The 25,583-nt window shown below is 37.8% G+C and overlaps 1 protein-coding gene across 4 annotated transcripts in view; it reads right to left on the minus strand.

Annotated features, from left to right (window-relative positions):
• The window catches only part of ryr3 (ryanodine receptor 3), a 90,075-nt gene that overhangs the window by 53,336 nt on the left and 11,156 nt on the right, over nucleotides 1-25,583 (minus strand). For 2 of the 4 annotated variants that reach the window (XM_079583698.1, XM_079583697.1), the window contains exons 2-17: nucleotides 20,940-21,059; nucleotides 19,368-19,466; nucleotides 17,930-17,950; nucleotides 15,601-15,675; nucleotides 15,173-15,251; nucleotides 14,402-14,514; nucleotides 11,287-11,386; nucleotides 11,099-11,192; nucleotides 10,318-10,392; nucleotides 9,731-9,887; nucleotides 7,419-7,583; nucleotides 4,576-4,697; nucleotides 3,446-3,626; nucleotides 3,231-3,366; nucleotides 609-704; nucleotides 193-311 (exon numbers count right to left, since the gene is read on the minus strand). In XM_079583698.1, coding sequence (XP_079439824.1) covers nucleotides 193-311; nucleotides 609-704; nucleotides 3,231-3,366; nucleotides 3,446-3,626; nucleotides 4,576-4,697; nucleotides 7,419-7,583; nucleotides 9,731-9,887; nucleotides 10,318-10,392; nucleotides 11,099-11,192; nucleotides 11,287-11,386; nucleotides 14,402-14,514; nucleotides 15,173-15,251; nucleotides 15,601-15,675; nucleotides 17,930-17,950; nucleotides 19,368-19,466; nucleotides 20,940-21,059 — 1,752 coding nt within the window. The remainder of the gene's footprint in view (nucleotides 1-192; nucleotides 312-608; nucleotides 705-3,230; nucleotides 3,367-3,445; nucleotides 3,627-4,575; nucleotides 4,698-7,418; nucleotides 7,584-9,730; nucleotides 9,888-10,317; nucleotides 10,393-11,098; nucleotides 11,193-11,286; nucleotides 11,387-14,401; nucleotides 14,515-15,172; nucleotides 15,252-15,600; nucleotides 15,676-17,929; nucleotides 17,951-19,367; nucleotides 19,467-20,939; nucleotides 21,060-25,583) is intronic. The other 2 variants (XM_079583699.1, XM_079583700.1) reach the window with 1 other exon arrangement.

Consider the following 25,583-nt stretch of genomic DNA (forward strand, 5'->3'; position numbering starts at 1 on the left):
CACACTAAATCTGACGGATTCATCTGTGAAACTGTATTTTCAGCTCTTCATATAATATTTATACTATTCAGGACTGCAGGTCTTAGTTTCCATCTTAAGACTTTGGATGGTCAGCAACATCCTTTATGTTTTATACTCTACAATACATAATCTGTGCATGCGTGTGTGTTTGTAGAAATAGCAACTGCTGACCTTGTGGTTGCGCCCATGCTTGTACAGCAGAGAAATAATGGATTTGATGTGGGCCTTCTGGATGATGTTCAGAGATTCTGGACTCTCGATTAGGACACAATGAAGCACCTCTAAAATGCCTGTATAGAATTGCTTTATTAATATTGCATTGCAGTAAACACAAGAAATGATAAAGGCATTACATAATCAGATAGCAGAGAGTTGTATAAGCAAATTACTACAATTGTCCACATTATGCCATGAATCCCATGTAATACTTCAGTGGCATGAAGCTAAAGCTAAAACCATTGACATATGTGCAGATGCTGATTGTGGATCACTCAGTTTATGGCTACGTAAGACAGACTGGGTAATGTATAACCCCTCTATAATCAGTGCTAATGAATGTGTCTAATTTGACGTATAGCGGTATTTACCTGATGAGGACTCCAATCGCTCTAGCTTGCTGACTAGCCAATCCAGCTTGCGAGAGAACTGAGTGCAGTTGGTTCTGTTGCCTCGAATCAGAGCGGCTAATGGACAAAAATCAATGTCAATAAGCTCAATGTTACACTGATTTTCCTACATACCTCAGACAAATCCTTTTCACTATCCTTCACACAAGGTTTCCCACCTGTGTGTGTGTGTGTGTGTGTGTGTGTGTGTGTGTGTGTGTGTGTGTGTGTGTGTGTGTGTGTGTGTGTGTGTGTGTGTGTGTGTCTTTGTGAGGATAAGTTTGAGTTTTAGACCATTGGAGTGAGGACAAAGAGAGTAAAGTGAGGACATTTTGGCCGGTCCTCACTTTCTGAGACCCCTTTAAAGGCCTGTTTGAGGGTCAAGACTTGGTTTTAGGGATAATGTTATAATTAGGTTAAGGCTAGAGATTGCATTGTGTCAATGAATGTCCTCATAAAGATAGATGTACAAAAGTGTGTGTGTGTGTGTGTGTGTGTGTGTGTGTGTGTGTGTGTGTGTGTGTGTGTGGGAGTGAGTGAGTGAGTGTGTGTGTGTGTGTGTGTGTGTGTGTGTGTGTGTGTGTGTGTGTGTGTGTGTGTGTGTGTGTGTGTGTGAAATACTAAGCAGGAGTAATCCTAACCTAGACAATTTGTCTCAGAGCAATCAATCAAACTCAACCCCAGAGCTAAAGGAACTTTGCTGAGATTGTCTAGGCAGTTTTGAAGCCCTAACACCCCGAAAAGAGCTGCTTCCTGTGGCATCAAATGCATCCATATGGAGCCTTTAAAAAACTTGCTGTTGTCAGTAGCCTAATGTATCACGCTACTGTTCGCCAGACAGACCCAGCACGGCCCCTCTCGAGGGTGACCTCAGCGACTGGAGCGAGCAAAATCTGAAGCGAGCCTCGATGGGGGCTCTGATAAATGCCAAGCCAGTCAAGGTGAACCGAGGAGAGTGTTTACGCTCACTGGATGCTGATGTGATGTTCAAATTTAAAACAAAAATAATTTGCTAAAGATACTGTTCTCTAGAGAGCTGCAAGAAAGAGAACCATAACTCCGAAATAAGTTAGCATTTCTGGACTTCTGGTTTCATAGTCCCAAAGCAAATGGGTTTTTTGAATGGGTTTTTGAAAATGCCTGACCATATTTACTCAATATTCAATATTAATCCTATATTTATATAAAATACATCAGAAATATTGTGGTAAAAAAATAAAAAAAGATTTTACGTTTCTTGAAAAAGGCAGGAGACTATAAGACTAGAGGTTAAAGAGGTTGTTGGGGATGACCTTAAATGTCATCAAACCAAGCTGGAATTCTCTAGTCTGCTTTACATTGTGTTTACACTTGTGCTTTAGCAAAATACTATAAATAAAATTTTCCAATTTGTAGATTTTACATAAAAAGTTGTCAAAAACTTAGCAGTGATGACCAGTGTTTGGGGATAACGAGATAAAAATAGCACACGTTAAATAATCAGATTACTTTTTTTCAAGTAATGAGTGTAACACATTATTTTCAAAGTTAAACAAAATATATGAGTTGCATTTTCAATTAAGTAATGCAGCTAAAAGGCCTTTACACTTGCAAAAAATAGAACCTGTAATTAAAAAGCATAATAATATAGCATTATGCTGAGCGTGCTATATTATTATGCTTTTTAATTACAAGTTCTATTTTTTGCAAGTGTAAAGGCCTTTTAGCTGCATTACTTAATTGAAAATGCAACTCATATATTTTGTCTGAAAAAGACAGAAAGAGTCAAAGCTAAGGTGAGGAAAAGTCATGCATAAGTAATGTAACAAATTGCTTTTCATAATAAGTAACATATTTAGTTACTTTTAAGGGGGTAATGGATTACTTTCCCCCAACAAAAAAAATCATGAAAGTTTTGTTAATTTATGAAGATTATCTTGATGACCAAAACTTGCTATGTTGTATGCATTACTTTTAAAAGTAACTTTCCCCAACACTGGTGGTGACTTATTTTATTATAGCCTTATTTTAGCTTTTTACCTCCGATTGTAGCCGATTGTATTAATTTAGGCTTAAAAAAAAAAAAAAAAAATATATATATATATATATATATATATATATATATATATATATATATACTACATAATTAATAATAAACATAATTAATAATAATAAACCAATTGTGTTCATTTGTGAAGATTATCAAATTCAACTTCTTTTCTGCAATAATCCAAAAGTCAATGGAAAAATCCTATTGAGTTTTTTGTCAAGGGGAAAACTTTTGGGTTGGCCTACAAAAATATGTAATCCCTGCAGCACTCTATAAAATAAAAAGTAGTATTAAAATGCTTCAGGATCTACAAAAATATTGAAAAAGTAGCAGAAATAAAATGGTCTTCATAGATTTCTGAAGCAATTTTGCTTCGATCTCAACTTTCAACATCTTGGACAAAGTCCTTCTTCTCTAACTGTGTGTTTGCCCTCCATAAATCAGGCTGAGAGTCAACAACAAGGTGATAAAAGAGAATAGAATTGCTATTTAACTGCCTCTAATAACTGTCATGTCTCTCCATCATCACCTCCTGTGAACAGCTGAAGGCTTTGGGCATGTGATTGAATTCTCACCCAGAAGCTCATAGAGGAGGTTGAGAATGTCCTTCCATGCCTCTCCGGCCTCCTCGCCAGCCAGCTCCTCAAACTCAGCGGCACTGTTGTATACGTTTAGCCGATCGATGCAGTGTGAGACCAAGGTTAGCATTCCCTAAAATAATCAGAATAATTGTCAGCCTGTACATTGTGTGATCCTGAATCTAATAAGGCATGTGTGAGGTGTATTCAACCTCCTCTTTGAAGAGATCTTGGCGCTTAATGAGAGATCGAAGCTGCCTCTGTTTCTCCTCATGTTCCAGCTCAGAGTCTGGCTGTTGGAAGTACACAATGAGGTCGTTGAGGGTCTGCAGCACTTCACACACAGGCAGAGTCACCTCTGTAGCCTTTTCTCCATTCAAACCATCCAGACCCCTAAGACCAGGATAATACAATTATCAATATTATTATTTTATATATTTTTTAATATTTTAATATTAAAACATTAGGAATTTAAAGGGGTGGTAAAATGCCATTTTCACAAGATGTAAAATAAATCTCTGATATCCCCAGAGTGTGTGTGTGAAGTTTTAGCACAAACTACCCCACAGATATTTTTATATAGCATGTTAAAGTTGTCACTTTTTGAGGGTTTGCAAAAACGCACCGTTTTGTGTCTGGCCCTTTAAATGCAAATGAGCTGCTGCAGAGGGCGGGGTTTCAAGAGCTCGTGTGTGTTAGCAGCTCTGATTACCTCACGCACACACACTAAAATGACAGAAACTGTTCTCCCTTTATTGTTAAAAGGGAGTTAGACAAAGATTGAGACTTAAGAAGAAGTGACAACATGTAGAAGCAACAGGACGTCTCTGAATGGTTAGTTGATGAATTTATGTTGCTGATGTGGAGTTAACTATCTTCAATTAGCATATTCTGTCATGGTAATCTATAAATTGCTCGTATAGGAACTGTTGTGAGATGCACACAGAGTGGCTTTCTATTGCATGTGAAAAGATGGATGCTAAAGTTTGAGCTGACTCACAAATGTGCTCGACTACAACAACTCTTCCTCTTCTCAACATGTGTGTTCAGGGGGCGGGGTTTATGTAAATTCTAGGGTTGGTGATGTCACTAACCCGGGAGGAATGTCGTGTAGTTCCTACCAGCCGTTTGTTGTAGTCCTTTTCTTTAAAAGCAAATATCTTCCTTTGCTTTGAACTTTGAGCGTTGTAACTTTGCAGATGTTGTTTATGATCAAACAGCAACATTACACACTAACTAAAGTCAGAAAAGTGAAATCATACTTTACCACCCCTTTAATAACTAGTCTCATTGTACTTTTCTATTGTACTATTTGAGCATTTGAGCTCTGTGAGTCTTGTACCTGATGAACTGAGTGAAGAGGTGGGTGGTATTACGAATGATGCGAGCCGCCCTGGACTCCTCGTGCTGGCAGAGCTGCAGAGTCAGCCCGTCATCCATATGGCCCTCAAGAGACAGGACAGCCTGTACACATCGTAAATGTACATTAGCATTGACTGAAAAGTAAAACAGCTGACGAACCAGTTCAGATACACAAGGTTCAAAAGTTTTGCTTTTTTTTTTTTAAAGGGTTAGTTCACCCAAAAATGAATAAATTCCATAAATTCTGTCATCATTTACTCACCCTCATGATCCCTCAAGATGTTCATCTTCGGAACACAAATGAAGATATTTTAATCATGAAATCTAAAGGAGATCTCTGTCCTTCTAGTGACAGTCTACATAACTACCGTACTAATTTTACACATCAAAAAGTTCATAAAAAGATCATTAAATTGATCCATATGAATTGAGATATTTAGTCTGTATTTTCAGAAGAGACATAATCGCTTTATATGACAAACAGATTGAATATAGGCTTTCACACATCAGTTGTGGTAAACGTGCTTGACGTGTGAGAACCAATGAGGTTTGTTCTCGCGCAATACGGTTGAGCTTCTGTTTATGTTTGCTGATCAGTGTTTATATTTGGAATAAAAGCCTAAATTCAAACTGTTCTCTGTTCTCAACTGTGTCTCTTCAGAAAAATTGGAGATTAGTAGATAGATTAGTTTTACGATCTCTTTATGAATTTTTTGAAGCGTCAAAGTGGTAGTAGTTGTGCAGACTGTCAGTGGAGGGACAGAAATCTCTTATATTTCATTAAAAAATATCGTAATCTGTGTTTTGTAGATGAACGAAAGTCTTACGGGTTTGGAACGACATGAGGGTGAGTAAATTATGACAAAATCTACTTTTTTTATCACAAATTATATTATCAGTATAACAATTGTAATTTTCTGAAATTTTTTTAATTTCAGAGTAGGCTATATTAGTATTTGTAATTTGTTCTTAATAATGACCATCTGACCATCTGTACTAAGAAATAGTGCAGAATCTGAAATATTGCTCATTTATTTTAAGCTGCAATTTTGTTCATCTTCAGGTGTAAATCTGAGTCCCAGATTTTAAATGTGGCCTCAGAGTTTTGTACAACACACTAAATCCGATTATGTCGGTCACCCTGCTCTGGCCATTATAAATCCCGCATCGATGCATTACCAGTTTTGCTATAATGTAATGTCCTAACTCACACAATGCAACGCAGCGACAAAATGATCTTTTCCATGTTAATCAGAGTTTTTGTCCTAATCAGCCGCAACGGCGACACCCGACGGTTCTATTTTAGAAACGGTTCCTATTTCTTCGACGTCGGGGAGAAAGTATGATTATCTCAGGTAGGCTACTGTTTATGTGCTTTATTTAATATAAAAAGCGTCTGAGTGAGTTTGAATATCATTTTGTGTGTCTTTTATAGCGTTCAAATATATAGCGTTTATATATAGCCTACGTTCAAACTGTCAACTCATTGTTTACAGACAAGTGTAGGCCTATTCTATGATTGTTTCATTAACTCAGTAGGCCTATGTATTTTTAATAGTGTTAAAATGGTGTAATATTCATGAATTTGATTATGTACTTATCCATTTCATTGAGAGAGTGTCGAGAGCTTGCCAAGAGAGCCCGCGCACGCGCTCTTCTGATTGGCTGTGATTTTTGATTGTCTATAGGTTACATCGCGTCCCATAGTTGCGTCGAATCTGTTGTGGACATAGGTCTGTAAACGATTAATCGCGATTAATCGAATACAAAATAAAAGTTTGTGTTTACATAATATATGTGTGTATTGTGTATAATTATTTTGTGTATATATAAATACACACACATGCATGTATATATTTTAGAAATATTTGCATTTGTATACTGCATATATTTGTATATGATTTATATTATATATAAATAGAACTATTTTATATATAAATAACACATTTTTCTTAAATATATACATGCATGTGTGTCTATTTATATATACAAAATAATAATACACAGTACGCACACATATATTATGTAAACACAAACTTTTATTTTGGATTCGATTAATCGTGATTAATCGTTTACAGGACAGTCAAATTATTTGTCGCTGGAATCTTATCGCATTGCGTCTGGTTAGACACGGTGTCAGAGTCTGTGGTCATACTGTATTTATCAGTACTTTTCTAATCTAGCATTCGGACAAGATGCTCATGAAGCCACTTTTTAATGTCAACATTAGTGCTTAGATTCAGGCCACTTACTGTACTAATTGTAAAAAAAGCCATTACAAATCTATGGGCAATGAAATCTATTCAACTTGGCACCTCCTCCAAAAGTCAGAGTCTGTCTAGCAGACTTCATAAGCTAAAAAAAAAAAAAATCAATCTTGGTTCAATATTTTCAAAGTGAAAATCAAATCAAGTGTCACCAAAGTTACGACTTTGGCTGCCTGGACTGTGCGTAAAGGTGGCATGCTTTTTCTGGCCTTTAGCCCAGAGTTAAGCTGCATACCAAAAGGCTGGAAAGATGTGCATGTGAACGTGTAATCCTGACCACTCCCCAAAAACACACTGTCACCATGCCTACCTCATTATCACATTTAAACCATGGCCTCGTATATCCTACACTCTTCACAGAAGCCACTGCGGTTAAGCTTGAGCCAACATTAGACCATCCTGTGAGCCCCATAATCTTTAATGGGATCATTACTTACGGCACATGATGTCATAAAAGATGTGTGTGTCATTCAAAGTGTACGTGTGACCTGGAGAGGGAGCTCGGTGATAGTTTCAGCCTCTTAGGACAAAAAAGCACAAGGACACTATCTCTCACCCTTCTCTTCAGTGGTCCCAGGCGGGAAGATTTTGCATCAGGCGCTTGGTAGGACAGCCACAGGCCCGTGGACACGTGCATGATGAAGCAGAACGAATCACCATATTTGATCTCTGCAACCCCCATACCATCAATATCACGCTTTGGGCCGGAGTCAATCTTTTCCTGTGAAGAGAAAGACAAATTGCACAAGTCCTGCCATTACTGTGCCAACTCACTGTCATGTGGTAAGGTGTAAGCTTTATTGAGATAAAATAGAAAGTAGAGCAGCTTGTTTTATGACCTCTACTTGTTGCAGCAGAGCAAGGCTAATGAAACACCAATATACAGTAATAATGCACTGAGGATTAGTAATTGGGGAAACACATGTAGCAATTACAGAGTCTGAGCTCTGACTAGCAGGGCTACAATCTAATAAAGTCAGTTTCTCCAATAGCTGAAGCGGTCTAGCTCTGAAAGTCATTGATTCGTCTCATTTATTTAATTTTCTATTACAGTTTTTTCAATTGCTTAAGCACAATTTTGAAAACAGGGCCCGGTTTTTCACAACCCTACACACAATTAGCACAACACTACACCAAAGTAACACAACACCTCAGATTATTTGCAAAATGGAACACTTTTGTCAAAACAATGTCTTATAAAAACCTTATTTTGTTGTCATAACATAAACACAGCCATCATATGGTCTGATTCTGTTTGAATCAGTTAAACACTCCTGTGCTCAACCTAAAACACTTTTAGCATTTACACAGAGAAAGTGTAAAAATAAATTCACCAACACCACATGACACCAATTGTGCAGACTAATGAAAATATTTATTTCTTTTCATGTACTCAAGTCAGTCAATACTGAACATTTCAACAAAACATTCATTACAAAAAAAAATTCAGTTTTCATACAGTATTACAGTATTGTTGAAGACAGGTGAACTTACCTGTTGACTTTTTATAGTGCTTAAACCTGATTGGTGTGTCTACAATTAAAGGGTTAGTTCACCCAAAAATGAAAATAATGTCATTAATGACTCACCCTCATGTCGTTCTAAGCCCGTAAGACCTCCGTTCATCTTCGGAACACAGTTTAAGATATTTTAGATTTAGTCCGAGAGCTTTCTGTCCCTCCATTGAAACTGTATATACAGTATACTGTCCATGTCCATAAAGGTAATAAAAAAATCATCAAAGTAGTCCATGTGACATCAGTGGGTTAGTTAGAAGTTTTTGAAGCATCGAAAATACTTTTTGGTCCAAAAATAACACAAAATAAGACTTTATTCAGCATTTTATTCTCTCCCCGGTCTGTTGTCAATCTGCGTTCAGGACTCCGCAGTGACGCTGCTGACGGAAGACGCTGATGACGTGTTATCTGGTGCGCCCGAGCTTCGTTTACAGTCTGAGGGAGACGCACGCTATATTCAAGCTATTCTACATTGTTTGCGTGGATTTCATTTTTTTAATGGTGCGTAAATGTGCATGTCGCGGATGAGACACTTTTACAGCGTGCGTCTATAAATGAAGCTCGGGCGCACCAGATAACACGTCATCAGCGTCTTACGCCATCAGCGTAACTGTGAAGGATTGACAACAGACCCGGGAGAGAATACAATGCTGAATAAAGTCTTATTTTGTGTTATTTTTGGACCAAAAAGTATTTTCGATGCTTCAAAAACTTCTAACTAACCCACTGATGTCACATGGACTACTTTGATGATCTTTTTATTACCTTTATGGACATGGACAGTATACTGTATATACAGTTTCAATGGAGGGACAGAAAGCTCTCGGACTAAATCTAAAATATCTTAAACTGTGTTCCGAAGATGAACGGAGGTCTTACGGGCTTAGAACGACATGAGGGTGAGTCATTAATGACATTATTTTCATTTTTGGGTGAACTAACCCTTTAAGCACCAGTGTGTGTGCACATCTGGTGGCTGTGTTTAACCAATTGGTTCATGGGTGTGTTCATCGGAAAGCCTTTGCTTTGAAATTGCAAGGAAATTACATCATGATACATTTCTGTGTCAAATGCATGCAAAAAGTGTGTGTAGTGTTTTGCAAATCACTGTGTGTAATGTTTTGCAAAAAGTGTGAAGCTGACAATGTGCTTACAGTTGTGCAAATCTAGGCCGGTGTTTTGCTCCTTGAGTGTAAGGTTTTGCTAATTGTGGGAAAGTTTTAATTTTAGTGTGTAAGCAATTGAAAAAAACTATAAATATAAGCAATGTTACTGACTCAGTTGGCATGAAGTTGATTAGCTCAAACAAAAATTAAAAGCTAAAATCAGGATTAAAATAAATGGTTCAAACCTTGCTTGCCCGGAAACAGAAAGCAGTTGCAGTGGTGTCAGACTTCATTCTGTCTATCAGTATCAGGCCATGGTCCTCTGTCTGGCCCAGGTAGTGACCGGTGGAGAGATGGCGCAGGCGGAAGGGTTGACCCCATCTGATGTGGCTCCCACTCCAGCTATAAGTCAAGAAAAAAGACTCCTCTGTGAGTATGCATCTTTTCATCTTCAAATATGAGACGCTATCTATTTTAATGCTTAATCAATCCATAGGACTTTGCAGAAGATTAGGAAACCTTTCGATTCTCTAAGTCATGGATTACATGCGCTGCTCACTGACCTGACTTTGAACTACCCTTTTGGGCATAATTGGAAAAGACAGAGGAGGAGAAACGAGTCTGGGGCATAAAACATTTACTGAACCAGACTCTCTCTGTGTGTGTGTGTGTGTGTGTGTGTGTGTGTGTGTGTGTGTGTGTGTGTGTGTGTGTGTGTGCGTGCGTGCGTGCGTGCGTGCGTGCGTGCGTGCGTGCGTGCGTGCGTGCGTGCGTGCGTGTGTGTGTGTGTGTGTGTGCACAAGCAGGTAAGAAAGTGTGTATTTGATTTTACCTTATCCGAAGAGGCTCCAATCTCCATAAAGACCTGGCCTTGGACCCTCCTTTACCAGTCTCATAGTTCACCACTCTATAGGAAATAAAGAGATTAGTAGACATATTTTCTCAGATCGATGGATGGATATTTTCTATTTTGCCAATTGTCTAATACTGACGGAACGCAAAATACGGAACTCTGAAGCGTGGAAACAATATTGTCAAAGCTTCGGAAAGGGCAAAGCGCATTACACAATCAATCGCAACTTTTATTGCCAAGGATTTGCATCCAGTCGTTGAGAACCAGGGACGTCCCATCTCGGAGATATTTTACAGACACAGCGATCCCCACACTCTACAACAAGACCAAAACCGAAGTCATGGAATCACTGAAGAAAGCGGGTAGGATAGCTGTAACATGTGATGCGTGGACATCCGTATTTAATGTTAATAGAGATTCAGAATATGTTGAAGTTTGTTATAATTTGTTATTGTTGTGATTTTTACTGTAGTGAATTTACTGTTGTGAAATGGAAAATCAATAATCGAGAATCGTTAATAATCGAAAATCGACTGTAATCGAATCGGGACTTCAATAATCGTAATCGAATCGGGAAATCAGACAGATTAACCACCCCTAATAAATAAATAAATAGATAGATAGATAGATAGATAGATAGATAGATAGATAGATAGATAGATAGATAGATAGATAGATAGATAGATAGATAGATAGATAGATAGATAGATAGATAGATAGATAGATAGATAGATAGATAGATAGATAGATAGATAGATACCTCTGTTGCGCTTCACTTTGTTCAGATCCTGGTATAGTGAGACTCTCGTCGTGCCCATGGAACAAGCGCATCACTTGCCCACCCAGAAGAAATCCTACAGAGACAAGGGAACAGAGAGACAATTCCTAACAATCAACGGTGCTTTTACAATTAGTAAAGCTAGACTACACAGCATTAAGTTAACTCACCCACTGCCACGTTGCTTCTGGAGCAGGTAGGCTGAACGTTCCACAGGGTTTGCATGAAAGAAGCATCCACTTGAATACTTCCATTGGAGATGGAGAGATGCTGCAAAAGCGAGAAAGAGACAAGTGTTTTACTAAACTAACTATGCGTGCATGTTTGTGCTTGCAGAATCGAAAATAAAGAGAGAGGAAGTGAGAGCAAGGGAGACAGAGAGAAAGAGATAGCGAAAGGGAACAGAAAAAGAGATACTGCCATGTGGCCTTGATTCTGCCAGCCTGTCTGTGTTGTCAGCATCTGAGTTACAAATCTGTTTTTAAAAGATTACTGTCTAGAAAAATACAAACAGGACTGCCTTTCCCAGAACATGAGCTCTCTGCATGAGCAGCTCCCCAACCCATTCCAGTGGACTTAGAGGCTGGTGTAGTTTATTAGTTTATTCAAAGCTGGTACAAAAACAATGCAACTGATCTGATCAAACATGGGAGCAGTGCCTGAATTATAATAATGACTTTCGGATGTGAAATATTTCTGAAGAATTTTGAAAGGTCTCATGTAATATGTATACTTGTTTAAACTTCATTTTTAACAAGAAAATTATGTTTTTGATACATTTTAATCTGGTTTTAGATCAGGTCATAGCACAGAATCAGCTTTACTTAGAGTAGATAATGACATTTTATTGAAAACTGTTTTGCTGGATCTTAGCACAGCATTTGACACGATTGACCATTCTATCCTTATTGAACGTGTACGGCAGCATGTGGCCATCCAAGGAACTGCCCTAAGTTAGTTTGCCTCTTATCTTCAAAATAGAACCTTTTCTGTTAAAATTGGAAATTTCTCATCATATATATATATATATAACCTGTGGGGTCTCTTAAGGTTCTATTTTATAATAATAATAATCATTACATTTATATAGCGCTTTTCTCGACACTCAAAGCGCTTTACATAGAAGGGGGAATCTCCTCAACCACCACTAATGTGCAGCATCCACCTGGATGATGCGACGGCAGCCATATTGCGCCAGAACGCCCACCACACACCAGCTTACTGGTGGAGAGGAGACAGTGATGTAGCCAATTAGTATACAGTATATATATATGGGGATGATTAGGAGGCCATGATGGACAGAGGCCACTGGGCAAATTTGGCCATGATGCCGGGGTTACACCCCTACTCTTTTCGAAATACATCCTGGGATTTTTTTACCACAGAGAGTCAGTTGGGGCCATTTTGGGACCAGTGTTATTTTCATTACATATTCTATTTTTTTTAAATATAGTATTTCATATTATTTTTACGCTGATGACACCCAGATGTATTTGCCCATGAAGTCTGTAGATGATAAATCCATTAAATAACTTTCTGAATGTCTAAATCTCTATGTAAAATGCTGGATGAATAATAACTTTTTCCAGTTAACTGAAACTTTCCAGCAACGAGTCTAGGTCCTCTATCATCAAATCTGCATACTTCTGCCAAGAATATGGGATTTATTTTTCACACCGAGTTAAAGCTTGACAAACTAATCAATTCAGTTTTCAACTGCAAAATCTCGCTGTCACGTCTTCAGCGGGGAAAAAATGTGGCAGCAAGGTTGTTGACAAACACAAGAAAGAGGGATCATATTTCCACTATTCTGCCATCTTTACACTGGCTACCCATTTTAGGATAAAGAACCACAAATAAATTACATTTTAAAAACTAAGAATTAAAAAAAAATTTTTTTTAATTGAAATAATATTTCACAAAAATATATGAGACTTCTTTCAAAAAAATGTTTTACAAATCTTACCAACCCCAGACATATGCCCACTTGTAAACGGTAATGTATTTTGTAAGACAACCAATTTTCTTTTTTTTCTTTTTTTTTTGAAAACATTATTTTTGGGGTTAAAACTTTTATTAGGGGTTTTACACCCTCCAAAATAATGTGCACTCTGCAGGTCCAATATAATCCAGTAAGCCTGAAACTTGACAAACTGGGGTAAAACCTCTTTCTCTCTCTCCATTCTCCTCCAGCGCGTCTAGGGGAACTCGGTGCTCTGTTGAAAGGCTGAGCACGTCACCATGACAACTTACTTGATTAAAACTGATGGGCTCCCTCTGCATTAGAAGAGGTATATTAACTGTCAGCAAATCTGGCAAAGCCATCTTTTCCAGACACAAATGAAATTATAATGAGAAATTATAGAAGAACTTTTTCTTTTTTTACTACAGACTATCAGTCTATGTACTACATTATTGCATTGCTTAAAGTTAAAAGTTTATCTGGGAATTTTTAAAAATTGACCCTGAGTCCATTAAAGAATAGATCACTCAAAATTGTTCATGGCAGGTCGTAAGGACAACAGTTTATTTTATAACGTTAAAAATGAACATCAATTTTTAAAGAGGGCCTACAGGATTATGCTTTTTACATTTTAACATTTCTTTAGTGTGTAATGTTGCCCTTTGAAAGGTCTGAAAAGTTATAAAGCACAAAGTGAAGGGATTATTCTCTGTCCGTAGGTAAACACTGTTTCTGAACTCCTGAAACGCCTCGATTGTAGTCTCGAGTTTTCTTCCGGGAATGAACATGTCACAATATTTCTCATTTAAATAATTCACGGCCAAGGCACGGGCAGAATACAGGGGGCGAGGCTTGGTTGAGTTGAACACCGGAAAACGGTAAGGGGAGTGACATTTCCAAAACATGCTTGAAGAGGTTGACCAATCACAACACACTGATACAGCCGACCAATCAGAGCATTGAGCTTTTCGGAAGGAGGGGCTTCATCATACTAAACAGAGCTTTACTGACAGACTGGGAAGAGGTGCTGCAAAAATGTTAAATATGTAAAAATAATGAACATTCAAGCATGAAAACCTATTTTAGTAGACCCCAAAAAGCAAAATCAAGACTTTGTAAAATGGCATAATATTGTACAGTATGAGATAAATAATTCAGTCTGTTGCACACACAAATCTATCGTGACTTCAGAAGACTCTGAAAACACTGCATAAGTTGGATGGACTATTTATATTGTGTTTTAGTGGGGCTTGAAAGACATGGTCACTATGAGTTGCTGTTGTATGGAACCTTTTTTAACCTCGAACACAGCCGGTACTCACCAGGAACCTCTCAGAAGACACGCTGACCAAGATGAGGTCATCCCCAATGCGCACTTTTTCACCCTCTGACCTCTGCTTGGATGCCGGGTGAATTGTCCACCAACAAGCTTCCCCTTTGATTGAACAAATCAAATCATCAGTTAAAGGACATTAACCAGATGTACTGTAAATACAGCAACAGCTCATCAATGTCCCACAGCTCTCAATGATTCAATCAGTTCGGACCATGATGAACTGAGATTGCCTATAAGATCTTTTGGGTGTTTGCAAACTTAGATGTTGATACGGATATTCATGTTTCTCTATTTTGAGTGACACAATACACAAAAATAGTAAGATATCTAAGTTTAATTTTGGATCTCTTTTCGAAGCTTGGGAAGTAGTCCTAGCACTGCATCTGTTACCTACAGTTCAAATGTCAATCACAGCCGGAAAGAGGCCTGAAGGGGATGATTCATTTAAAAAAAATTATTGTGATAATTTTTTCTTTTAATAAAATTTTTGAGTCCATTGAAGCACACCATTAATAAAATAAAATAAAAATAAAAACATTAGATGAAAATAACTTAAGCTTAAAGTTTGGCAGCTAAATTAAACAAAATAAGTGTAAGTTATGGTACTGAAATTACTTAAACTAAACCTGAAATAAAAATAAAGTAAAAAACATTTAATTAAAATAAAACATTTAAAAAATACTAATAAAAAAGAATTTTAAATGTGAATAACTATAATAGTATATTAATAATACTAAAACAACACTGATGTTATTACCAATTGAATCCTCTTCTAGGCCAACATCAAAAGACAGTTTGTCTGTTAGAGACCTGGAAGTCTTCAGACATGTCAGATACTGTGGGGAAAACAGAGAAACAAGTGTAAAGTCTACTAATAAATCATGACAGATAAGGTCCTCAAACACTGTAGCAATGCATTATTGGTAAATGCCTCCAGAAGGACCAGTTCAATAAGCTTCAAGCTTTATAGTTAATGTTTATCAACAATATAAACACATAATTATCCCATTTAAACATAAGCCGTCCTGTCATTCGTGGTGTTAGAGCATTTTCACTTCTCCCCATCTCCCCCCAATATACTGTTGGGAGTCATTGATCATGAAGTTGATGTGTGTGAGCTGTAAGCTGTGACAGGCTGCCTAATCCTTCTCCCCACTGGCTTCAATTTGTGTGGTGCATTCTCACCATTCCACTGAAGGAATGCCTAAGGAGGATAGCATGACCGTAGAGCAGTGTCCGGTGTCCGCCTCCTTGTGCTGCCTACAGAAGAGAGAGCAAAATGCTGTGAGCACACTCAAAGCAAAGGTTCAGACACATGGACAGAATGGTCACTGCTAAAATAAAGTTAAGAGTCACTGAAACAGAAACACTGGGAAGAACATGCTGGACGGATGTTAAATGGAAATTTCTCGTTCAGCTGTTTGAACGAGAACAAAATTTCGTCGTTGTACCGTAGATGAGGAAATGTGAGGAGGGAGTGGGAAAAAACTAGAATGAAAAAGTAAAAACGGCCATAAGAAATATAGAAATAAATATACTTACCCGTCTTATAAGCCTCTGAGTGCATTGTGGGAAAAGATGTTTCTCTTAGTTAAATATATATAATGTAGAACCTCAGGTAAAACTCATGTTTTAGTCTGCAGCTGGTGATAGTGTTCACTAATCTATCATGATTACCAATAATAATTACTGCCACGTTTGACAAACATATTTCAAATCTGACTGTGTGACCCCTCATTGGCAGTCCAAAAACGAATGACCTGGACAAAGAGGAAAGCTGAAACGTGTGTTCCCTACTCCCAGCTGTTGCTGTATGCCTGCTGTCTAACTGCAATATCAGATGATACACAACAGTGCGTTGCTGTGTGTCACTGTGATCTCGTACACTTTAAGCAGAAACTGCAACTTCCAAACAGTTTGCTCGTTTTTTCCTGGTAAATCCGACTACTGTGTTCATTGTCAGCTTATTCAAAATGGCAAGATCTCTGGGCTGTTGATAAAAAGGTCAAGAAGCCATCTTGATGCATAAATGTTAAATGAATATACACTACCATTCAAAGGTTTGGGGTCGGTGGGATTTTATGATGTTTTGTTATGAACTTTAATGCTCACCAAGGCTGCATTTATTTGATAAAAATACAGCAATAATACATATTATTACCATTTAAAACAACTGTTTTCTATTTTAATACATTTTAAAATAAACATTAAAATGTATTCCTGTGATGTTAAAGCTGAATTTTCAGCATCATTACTCCAGTCTTCAGTGTCACATGATCTTTCTGAAATCATTCTAATATCCTGATTTGATGCTCAATAAACATTTCTTATTATTATCAATGTTGCTAATAGTTGTGCTGCTTAATATTTTTGTGGAAAACGTGATTATAATTTTTTTCCAGAATTGTTTGATTAATAGAATGATCAATAGAAGAGCATTTATTTAAAATCGATTTATTTTTTAGAGAGGTCTTTAATGTCACTTTTAATTTAATATTAATAATTATTAGTTTAATGCATCCTTGCTGATTCATTTCTTTAAAAAAAATTCTTACTGGCTTTAAACTTTGAACGGTAGAGTATTATAAAGTAGCATGATATACTATTTTTGGGCTGAAAAAGAAGAAATACATACAAAGAAGAAACCAAAAAATTAATAAAAAGACTGAAAAATCATGGAATATTCCATGTATCAAGACACATTCTTTCTGGAATCAGCATTCCAGATCATTTCCTCGTCATTGGTACTCCTGAAATTTGACAGTGTTAGAGCCCAAATGCAGGAAGAAACAGTTCACATGTCAAACTACCAATAATCAACACAAAAAAAGGCATTGTTTCCTCACGACTGGTGTATCAGACACTGAATTCATTACATAAATGACACGATAGGAATCTTTATAGTGAAGTATTGTATGTAGAAACTCTGCTGCACAATGGTTTTCCAACAGAACTAACTCTCTCCTATAGACATTAATGATAGCACAACAGATAGACAGCACTGAGCTAATAAAATATATGCTGTGACAATCTCATTTCAAAATGCTGCAGTAAAAAAATAAATAAACATGAAATAAAATATTGGGCATGCCATTTTGTGCTGAGGGGAGGGCGAATAAAGCATTCAAATGGCCCTGTGCAGAACATGCTTAGCCAGTAGATTTTATTTTGGGATTTGCATAATTCTTGGCCACTAGCTACTAGGTTTGACAAGTTCATTTATATTCTTTGTGCGACAGGAACATTTTCACTCTCTCAATCATAACATAAAAATGAAGAGGGGGAGACGAGTCTGAGATAAAGGAGAGAGACCTTGATTCTCTGACAGGGTTAGCATTGTGAACTGTATTAGTAGGGTTATGTCATGAGTTAAATCACACTTAAAAATCAGTTAATGACACGTGACGTGGTTGGGATGCTCAAAAGGAGCAGTAGGTGTAATTATGTAAGTTAAAATTTTTTTTGCATAATTAACATTCATGCATACTCGTTGGTCAACAAATTGTGAACATACCCATCGCTCATGATCAGGATTCTTGCAATGATGAACAAAGATACAGATATGATTAAAGAAGGCAGTTGGAAAACCCTCGCCACTTCAGCACATTCAGTTCATTATGTCTCAGCAAAAACCCAATTCATTAATTATACCCACTCTTGCTACTGATTTTTTTAAAGAAGTAAAAGTCAAGTATTGATATTGGTTGGATACATGGATATGATAAACTGAATGTTGCCAAACGATGAGGCAACCCATGAGCAAAACACTGTAAATAACTTAAATAAAATGTATATTTGTGAAGTCATTCTATAAATAAATAAAAATATATATATAAAAAAACATTTAATTTCACCTTCTACTGAAAGCAGACATGTGGAGCGGTGTAATTAGTCTATGAAAAGGTGAGGTACGACACTAGGCATTAAAAGGATGGCAGTATTTTATCCATGACAATACATACCTCACCTGCATTTGTTAGTAAGTGGGTGTTTAAATGATTAAGGGATAATGGATTTGCATTATTATCATATTAAAAATATAAAGTAATTTCTGGCATCGAAGGACGGAGGACCAATTCATAAAACTCTCCAAATCAAAGCTGTCAGTGTGAATTGTAGTTGTGATTTATCTGTGGTCAGTACTTCACAATATCAATGTCATCACTCAGGATTACTTACCCTATACGTCACACAGAAGAACTACAGCTAATGGGATCGTTTTGGCAATATAAAACTAAAGTTTGGGGTCGGTAAGATTTTTTTCATGTTTCTGAAAGAAGACTCTTATGCTCAGACTGCATTTATTTGTTAAAAAAAAAAACTAGTCAAAACAGCAATATTATGAAATATTAGTACAATTAAAAATAACAGTTTTCTATGTTAATATATTTTAAAAATGTAATTTATTCCTGTGATGTCAAAGCTGAATTTTCAGCATCATTACTCCAGTCTTCAGTGTCACATGATCCTTCAGAAATCCTGATTTGGTGCTTAAGAAACATTTCTTATTATTATCAATGTTGAAAATATTTTTGTGCTGCTAAAAGCCAGCATGAAATCAAAATTGACAAAAATAAAATCTTACTGACCCCAGTCTTTTGATTGGTAGTGTATATAATTTCCCAGCTACTATAACTTTTCATGACTTTCTTTGCTGTTGCTTTTAAAACACAGTTATTGTCTATATAAAAATGCAGTGTATTGATGTACAAACATAATAAGTGGTTCTACCGTCACTAAATTTAGCATTTGCTCATCAATGTTAATGGGGCCTCACAAATGATACTTTTATTTAACTTCAAGATGCATTTTCAGCACCATTATACTTTCCGATTAACATGGTAAATATACTCAAAAGTACTCAAAGGGTTTTAAAGGATTCTTACTATAAAGGCTGAGATACTGTATATTCAGTATAGTAACCCTGTAATCACTGTGATTTGTTTACTTACTCCTTCACCGTTCTGCCCGGCGAGCATCTCCTGTAGCGCCCGCACCGAGAGCGACTGCTCCAGCACAAAGTTACAGATGCATAGGTCAGGAGGAAAATACTGTGAAGAGAGAAAGATACTGTGTGTGTTTTTACTTACTTTTGATTATGAATAAAGTCATATAACTGGTTGAGTGGCTATGTTTACAAATGAAAGCATTTCATTAGGCCTCAATAGACGTTTTGTTTTTGATATGTGTTCATTAGGATTAGCTTGAGAAGCCAGCGAGGATTTACGTGGGCAAGTGGTGAACTCCACCCTCTGTCTAGAGAAGTCGTATCCCACCCTGCATCTGTTTATCAGCCTGCTATTTAAAGCGCCTTGACGGTCTAGTTCAGCTATCCTGAGAAAGTGAACATTCTGTCACCTTCTGATAACTGCAGTCTGAATCATGTACGGTCTTACTGAACGTATACTTTATAAACCCTTACACACTCTGCATGGAGAAATTAAGCCATGAATTATGGTGACCTATGAACTCTAGGGTCTAAATATGATATGTGAGAAGGGAGAATGTGCTAAGTAGAGTGACAGATGCCTCTGAGAAAAGTCATCTGTAGCCATAAACGACAATATATATATATATATATATAAACTGCGAACACCTAACAATAAAAATAAATTACCTTAATTTATGGGCTTAAACAAATATGTGAGAGACCAGGGTGATTGTAAAGCATGATGGTGAAGGCTGACAGTGTCACTCAGGCAATTACAGCAGATGTGTCAGTGTCACTGAGGGTTTTCCGTTTCATAACTGGTCAATTTATTGATATGCATGAAGAAGACCAATACTTTATATAAAAAATGGAAAGATCATTATCATCCACCTCCATTTTTTTCAATGTATGAACAAGGTCAGGCCCAGTAGACACTGCACATAACCATAGAGATGCCCACACATCTTCTACTGCCTTGCCTCCTGATGCATAGAAAATATGGTGCAGACGCAGAGCACTAGGATCAATTGCTGTTGCCATGGTTTTCAACTACATGAATCTCTTCCCATTAATTTGATGTATTGCTAGAGGACAACATATCAAAGGCAAATATAAGTCTCCCTACTTTACTCTACATATATTTTTAACCATGACATTTTCTCTCAACATAAAGAGGAACATTATTTAAAGTATTTCTTAATCTGCATGCCTAAAGCAAATCAGATTGTGTAATTCTAACATTATGCACTTGTACATTGTAGTTATCTATTAAAAAAACATTAAACCATTGTCTAACCATTAAACCAGGGGTGTCCACTGTCCTGCAGAGTTTAGCTCCCGCGTGCCTCAACACTCCTGTCTGGAAGTTTCTTCTAGCATGCATAAGACTTTGATTAGTTGCTCCATGTGTGTTTAATTGGGGTTGGAAGTAAACTTTGCAGGACAGTGGCCCTCCAGGAGCAGGATTGGACACCCCTGCATTAAACCATTAAAAAAGATTTCTGTTTTTCATAATTTGCTTTGGTTCGATCTGCATTGTGGTTGGTGTGGAGAGGTTCAGGCATATTGAAGCAGTGATTAGTTGAAGCATTACCTTCGCCTCTGATGTGGCCTCTAGATAACACAGGCGGTTGCCGAGTCCCTCTGCGGAAAGGCAGAATTTGCGATTCTCCTTCTGAATGGCGGCGACACACTGCAGCACCACCTCATCTTCCTGCCAGAACAAAAACAATAAATTAAACTTATGCTTAAAAGCAAAACCCTCAAAATACTTTTACTCCAAGTAGTCCCAAGAGCTTGACACAACAAAGATGCAGAAAGCGATTTCTGAGAAACGCTGTTGAATCAACACCAAAACAAACAATTTTGCGAATATTTGCTAGATGTCTGTTCTGTGTGTGTGTTGAAAAATAATATTGTTTTTTGTGCATAGTCCTGGCTGCGTAAATAGGGGAAAAAAAACTGTGGATCGATTTGAGCACCAAAACACTCTTGTAAACATTCAGCAATATCCACTCATGATCGGGGAGGAGAGAGAGAGCGAGCAAGAGGGTCATTTGCAGAAAGATTGTAAAAAGAGAGATGGGTGACATACTACCAAAGAGGAAATGGTCTGATGAATATAATTGGAAGAAGAAGGGCAAGAGCTAAGACCCCCGTTAATATTGGAAAAGCTTTCCAGCGCTGGAGAGACGTTTGAAAGCAGGAGGACCTGAAAACAGACACAGAGATTGATTTGTGTCTGCTCGATACATTAGTAACTTTGGTTTCGCTATGTTTCACAGAACCAAGATTTTGCTTTTGTATGCTGTTGTTGTTGTTGTTAAATCAAAGCTGATTCATCCATACTTGTGGAAGCTGTCTGATGCGCCAGCTGTTAGTGGTTGCCTGTGTTGCATAGCGTATTGTTGTTTTGTGGGTGGAGCAATGAAGGGAGGGCTGTGTTTCTTTTGGGTAGGGGTGTGTTTGTTTGGGTCTCTATTTCAAATATCAACTGTGTTTCTCAGAAATAGCTTACTGCACCTTTAAAGCTGAGGTGTGGCATTTCTGTGAAACCAGAATCACCAAGCAGAACTGCAAAATGTTTGTTTTTTAATGTTATTTTCAAACAAGTTTCCTGGCCACTCCCCCTGCCTACCATTGGTTAGCCAAACAGAACTAAGTGTTTAAATACACCGACAGAGTAATTAACCAGTGATTAGTGATTAGAGCTAATTGACACAACCAAGGAGACTAAGTAGGAACAGACGGGCAGGAAGACAAGGAAAATTGACACAAAGACAATAAAACCGAACATAACCACCTTTTAAACTTTAAACAAAGAAAAAAAAGTCCAACAGAGGAGGAAGGGTGGGGCTCTGGAGCCGGAAGTGGAGCTGGTGAAGGACAGTGAACAGAAAATGCCGTCAGGAGAAACCAGGAAGGCGTTGAAGTTGGGGGGAACCAGGAGAAGAAGGAGCCAGGAGCAGGAGGAGCCAGGTGGAGACCCAGACCACAGCCAGGGCTAAGCCCCACTGTAGATTTGAAAGAGGGAGGTGCCGTGGTGGAGACTTGGCAGGTTTAACCAAGGGGGACGACAGACGGCGAAGGGGCCGATGGAGGTGGAGACCCAGGTGGAGTCGAAGAGCCAATGAGACCAAGCGATCGGAGAGATCAGGGATCATGATCAGGCGATCGAGGCAGAGCTGCAACGACGAGTGTCCAAGGTGGAGTCAGAGTGTCAGAGGAATGAGGCGGAGCCGATGGGACTGGGGACCAGGACGGAGCCGGAGGGAGGGCAAAGCCTGATGGAGCCAAAGAGGTGGAGGGACAAAGCGCAGCTGAAGGCCCGGAAGTCCGTGGCACAGGCAGAACAATGTCTGACCATGGTGGATCCGTAAGGACGGTGGTCCCAGGTGGGGCCAAAGGAAGGGAGGAGCCAAGGTGGAGCCGAGGGAGGGAGGAGCCAAGGTGGAGCCGACTGGTTGACGAGCCGAGGTGGAGTGACGGGCTCAGTGGCTGGAGGCGGAGCCAGCGGATCCTCTTGACAAGGCAGAGCTGGAGACTGGAAGACCCGAGGCAGATTCCCACAGCAAAGTGGAGTCAGAGGAGGAGCCAAGGGACTGAATGGAAACAGCAGAGATGGGGCAGAGGAACTGGCTGTTATAGGCAGAGGAGGTGGGAGAGGGAGGCTTGGTGGGATCACTGGAGATGCAGGAGACTTGGTGTACGCTCCATGCAGGGTTTAGAAGGTGGCTGGCTGGGCTCTGGGTCCAGAGTGGGGCTGGTGATGTCCTTCACAGCAGGGCAGATGGTGAACGCCGAACCATTGTTCACCAGCACCCAATTCACAAACGTGGTGAAATTTCCCCAAGGACCATCACCAGGCAGACGTGGCCTTTGTGCGTTCGTTCAGGCTGGTCCTGAAAAACACGCACGGAGAGCGGTCTGGAAAGTTTGCTAGGTCTAAAAAATCCTTGGTGTCCTCAAAAATGAAAAGACAGAACTAAGGGTTTAAATTCACAGATGGGGTAATCAAAGTAAAACAGAATAGATGTAGAGCTAATCAACAACCGATGATACTAACTAGGAACACAGATGGGCAGGAAGACAGGGAAAACCAATAAAACAAAATATAACCATTACATTTTACACTTTTCGAGGAATGACTAGGAATCATTTACTTATAGTTAATTCCATATTACAAAAATATATATTAAAAAAATTGCACTTTACTTACACAATGATCAATCAGCAGCAATATTGTTTGCTAAAATAGTTATCAAAAGCCAAATATATGAATTATAAAATAAAATAGAAAAAATAGAAAGAGATAATGTTTCAAATTCCTGAAAAATAAATGTAATTGAAAGGCATATCATGTCAAATCATAAATAAGTTAATACTGTATTTAAATAAATTGTATTGATGTAACAACAGCTAAATTATCTCAAAGTTGTCACTGAAGGAAAGGAAGAAGAGTGGAGACACTTATGTCATTAGAATCCACAATGAATCTCTGTACATCCTCATTCTCTCTCAGGATGAATATATTGATTTCTGTCTCATTTGTTTTCAACCCGGTGCTTTTCTTGTGTGCCAGCTCACGTATCACATTAATCCTAGATTCCTAGCCGATGGTTGCCATGGTTCTGATGAACACCATCAGAGCAGTAACAATTCTTTAACACAGTTCATTTTTATATTTCATTCATCAGGTTCAGGATGTGCTAATATGATTAGAGCTAGCAGGAATTTCCAGAATTCTGAATAGACAGATAATAACCTGTGTATATTTGGGCTTGAGTTATGCTAATTAAATTGGGCTGTCAAACGCCGCTGTCTAAGCTATGCTAAAACTCTGACAGTAAAGCAGTGGGAGCGCCTAGTAAAATAATTCAGATGCCAAACCAACATTTGATGTAAACAAATAAGCCTAGTATAACATTACCCACCATTCCCCATTTAAAAACAAAAAGGAGCAAGGATGCATTCGATTTATCAAATGTGACAGAAGAGACATTTTTAATGTTACAAAATGTTTTTGTTTTAAAAAAGAAAATGTATCAAAGAATCTTTAAAAAAAAAAGTATGCATTGCAGTTTCCACAAAAATATTAAGCAGCTCAACTGTTTTCAACATTGGTATTAATAAGAAATGTTTCTAGAGCACTAAATCAGCATATTACAATGATTGCTACTGCATATCAGCTGAAGAATATCATAACTGGGAGTGGGGATACATATTATTTTGTGATCTCACTGTAACGGAGAGCGCACCACAGAGCAGATTTGGTGTCTGAGGCACACTGATATTCTAAGCAAATTTGTTTGGACTGAGTACACTTTCTAAATGGAGCTGAAATGTGTGTACTGGATCTGAACTGAAGCTAATACAGGATTGACAAACAAATTGCCAGCAATTTCCAAATCGTTCTAATCCAATTTTGCTCCTCATTATAACCTGAAAAGTATATTTTCAGTGCTTGCTTTTCTACAGACAAAATAAATTATCAGTCTTGTCTTTAAACTATACAATACTCTATAGATCAATCGAGCCTGATGACTTGACATCTTTCAAAAACATTTGTAAAAATCATACCAACCCAACAAAAAAATATTTTTTATCAAATAAAAGCCAATGAGGTCCAGTGTTGTTTTGGATCACTAACTTTCAAGGTCTAGAGAAAAACAGTTGAAACATTCTTCAAAATATATCATTTTGTATACTTCTGTATACATACACACAGAGGAAATAATGTCAAACAAGATTGTAACATGAAGGTTAGGACAATTTTCTATTCCTTTACCACTCTGCATAATATAATGTGCAATAGTACCGTGCAACACATCTCAATATGCAAAATCCAGTCATATTTTTAAAAATGTACATGCATGCATATTATCACAAATTCTGTGCACTACTTTTCCCTTTGCACATCTATTGAAGATTTATGTAGCCTATATATGTTACGTTTATCTGTGCTTTGGGTATTTCTATATTCTATTTAGGCTACTTTATTTTATACATATTTTATGTTTGACTTTTGGCAATAAAAGCTCATTCTGATTAACAGCATTAGTATAATACAGATGGTGTACCTATACAGATGTATGCAGTATTTACAATACAGCGTTATCTGCCTAATGCAGTCGAGTGGTCTTTATCTAAAAGAGGAGATCTTCCCTTTCTTAAGTCCCACCTAGATCCCCTGCCAAGGAATCTGGTGAATCTGCAGCAAAGTGATCCAGGGGAAAGC

Source organism: Phoxinus phoxinus, assembly GCF_949152265.1.
Source record: "Phoxinus phoxinus genome assembly, chromosome: 16".
In the NCBI taxonomy this organism is placed as follows: domain Eukaryota; kingdom Metazoa; phylum Chordata; class Actinopteri; order Cypriniformes; family Leuciscidae; genus Phoxinus; species Phoxinus phoxinus.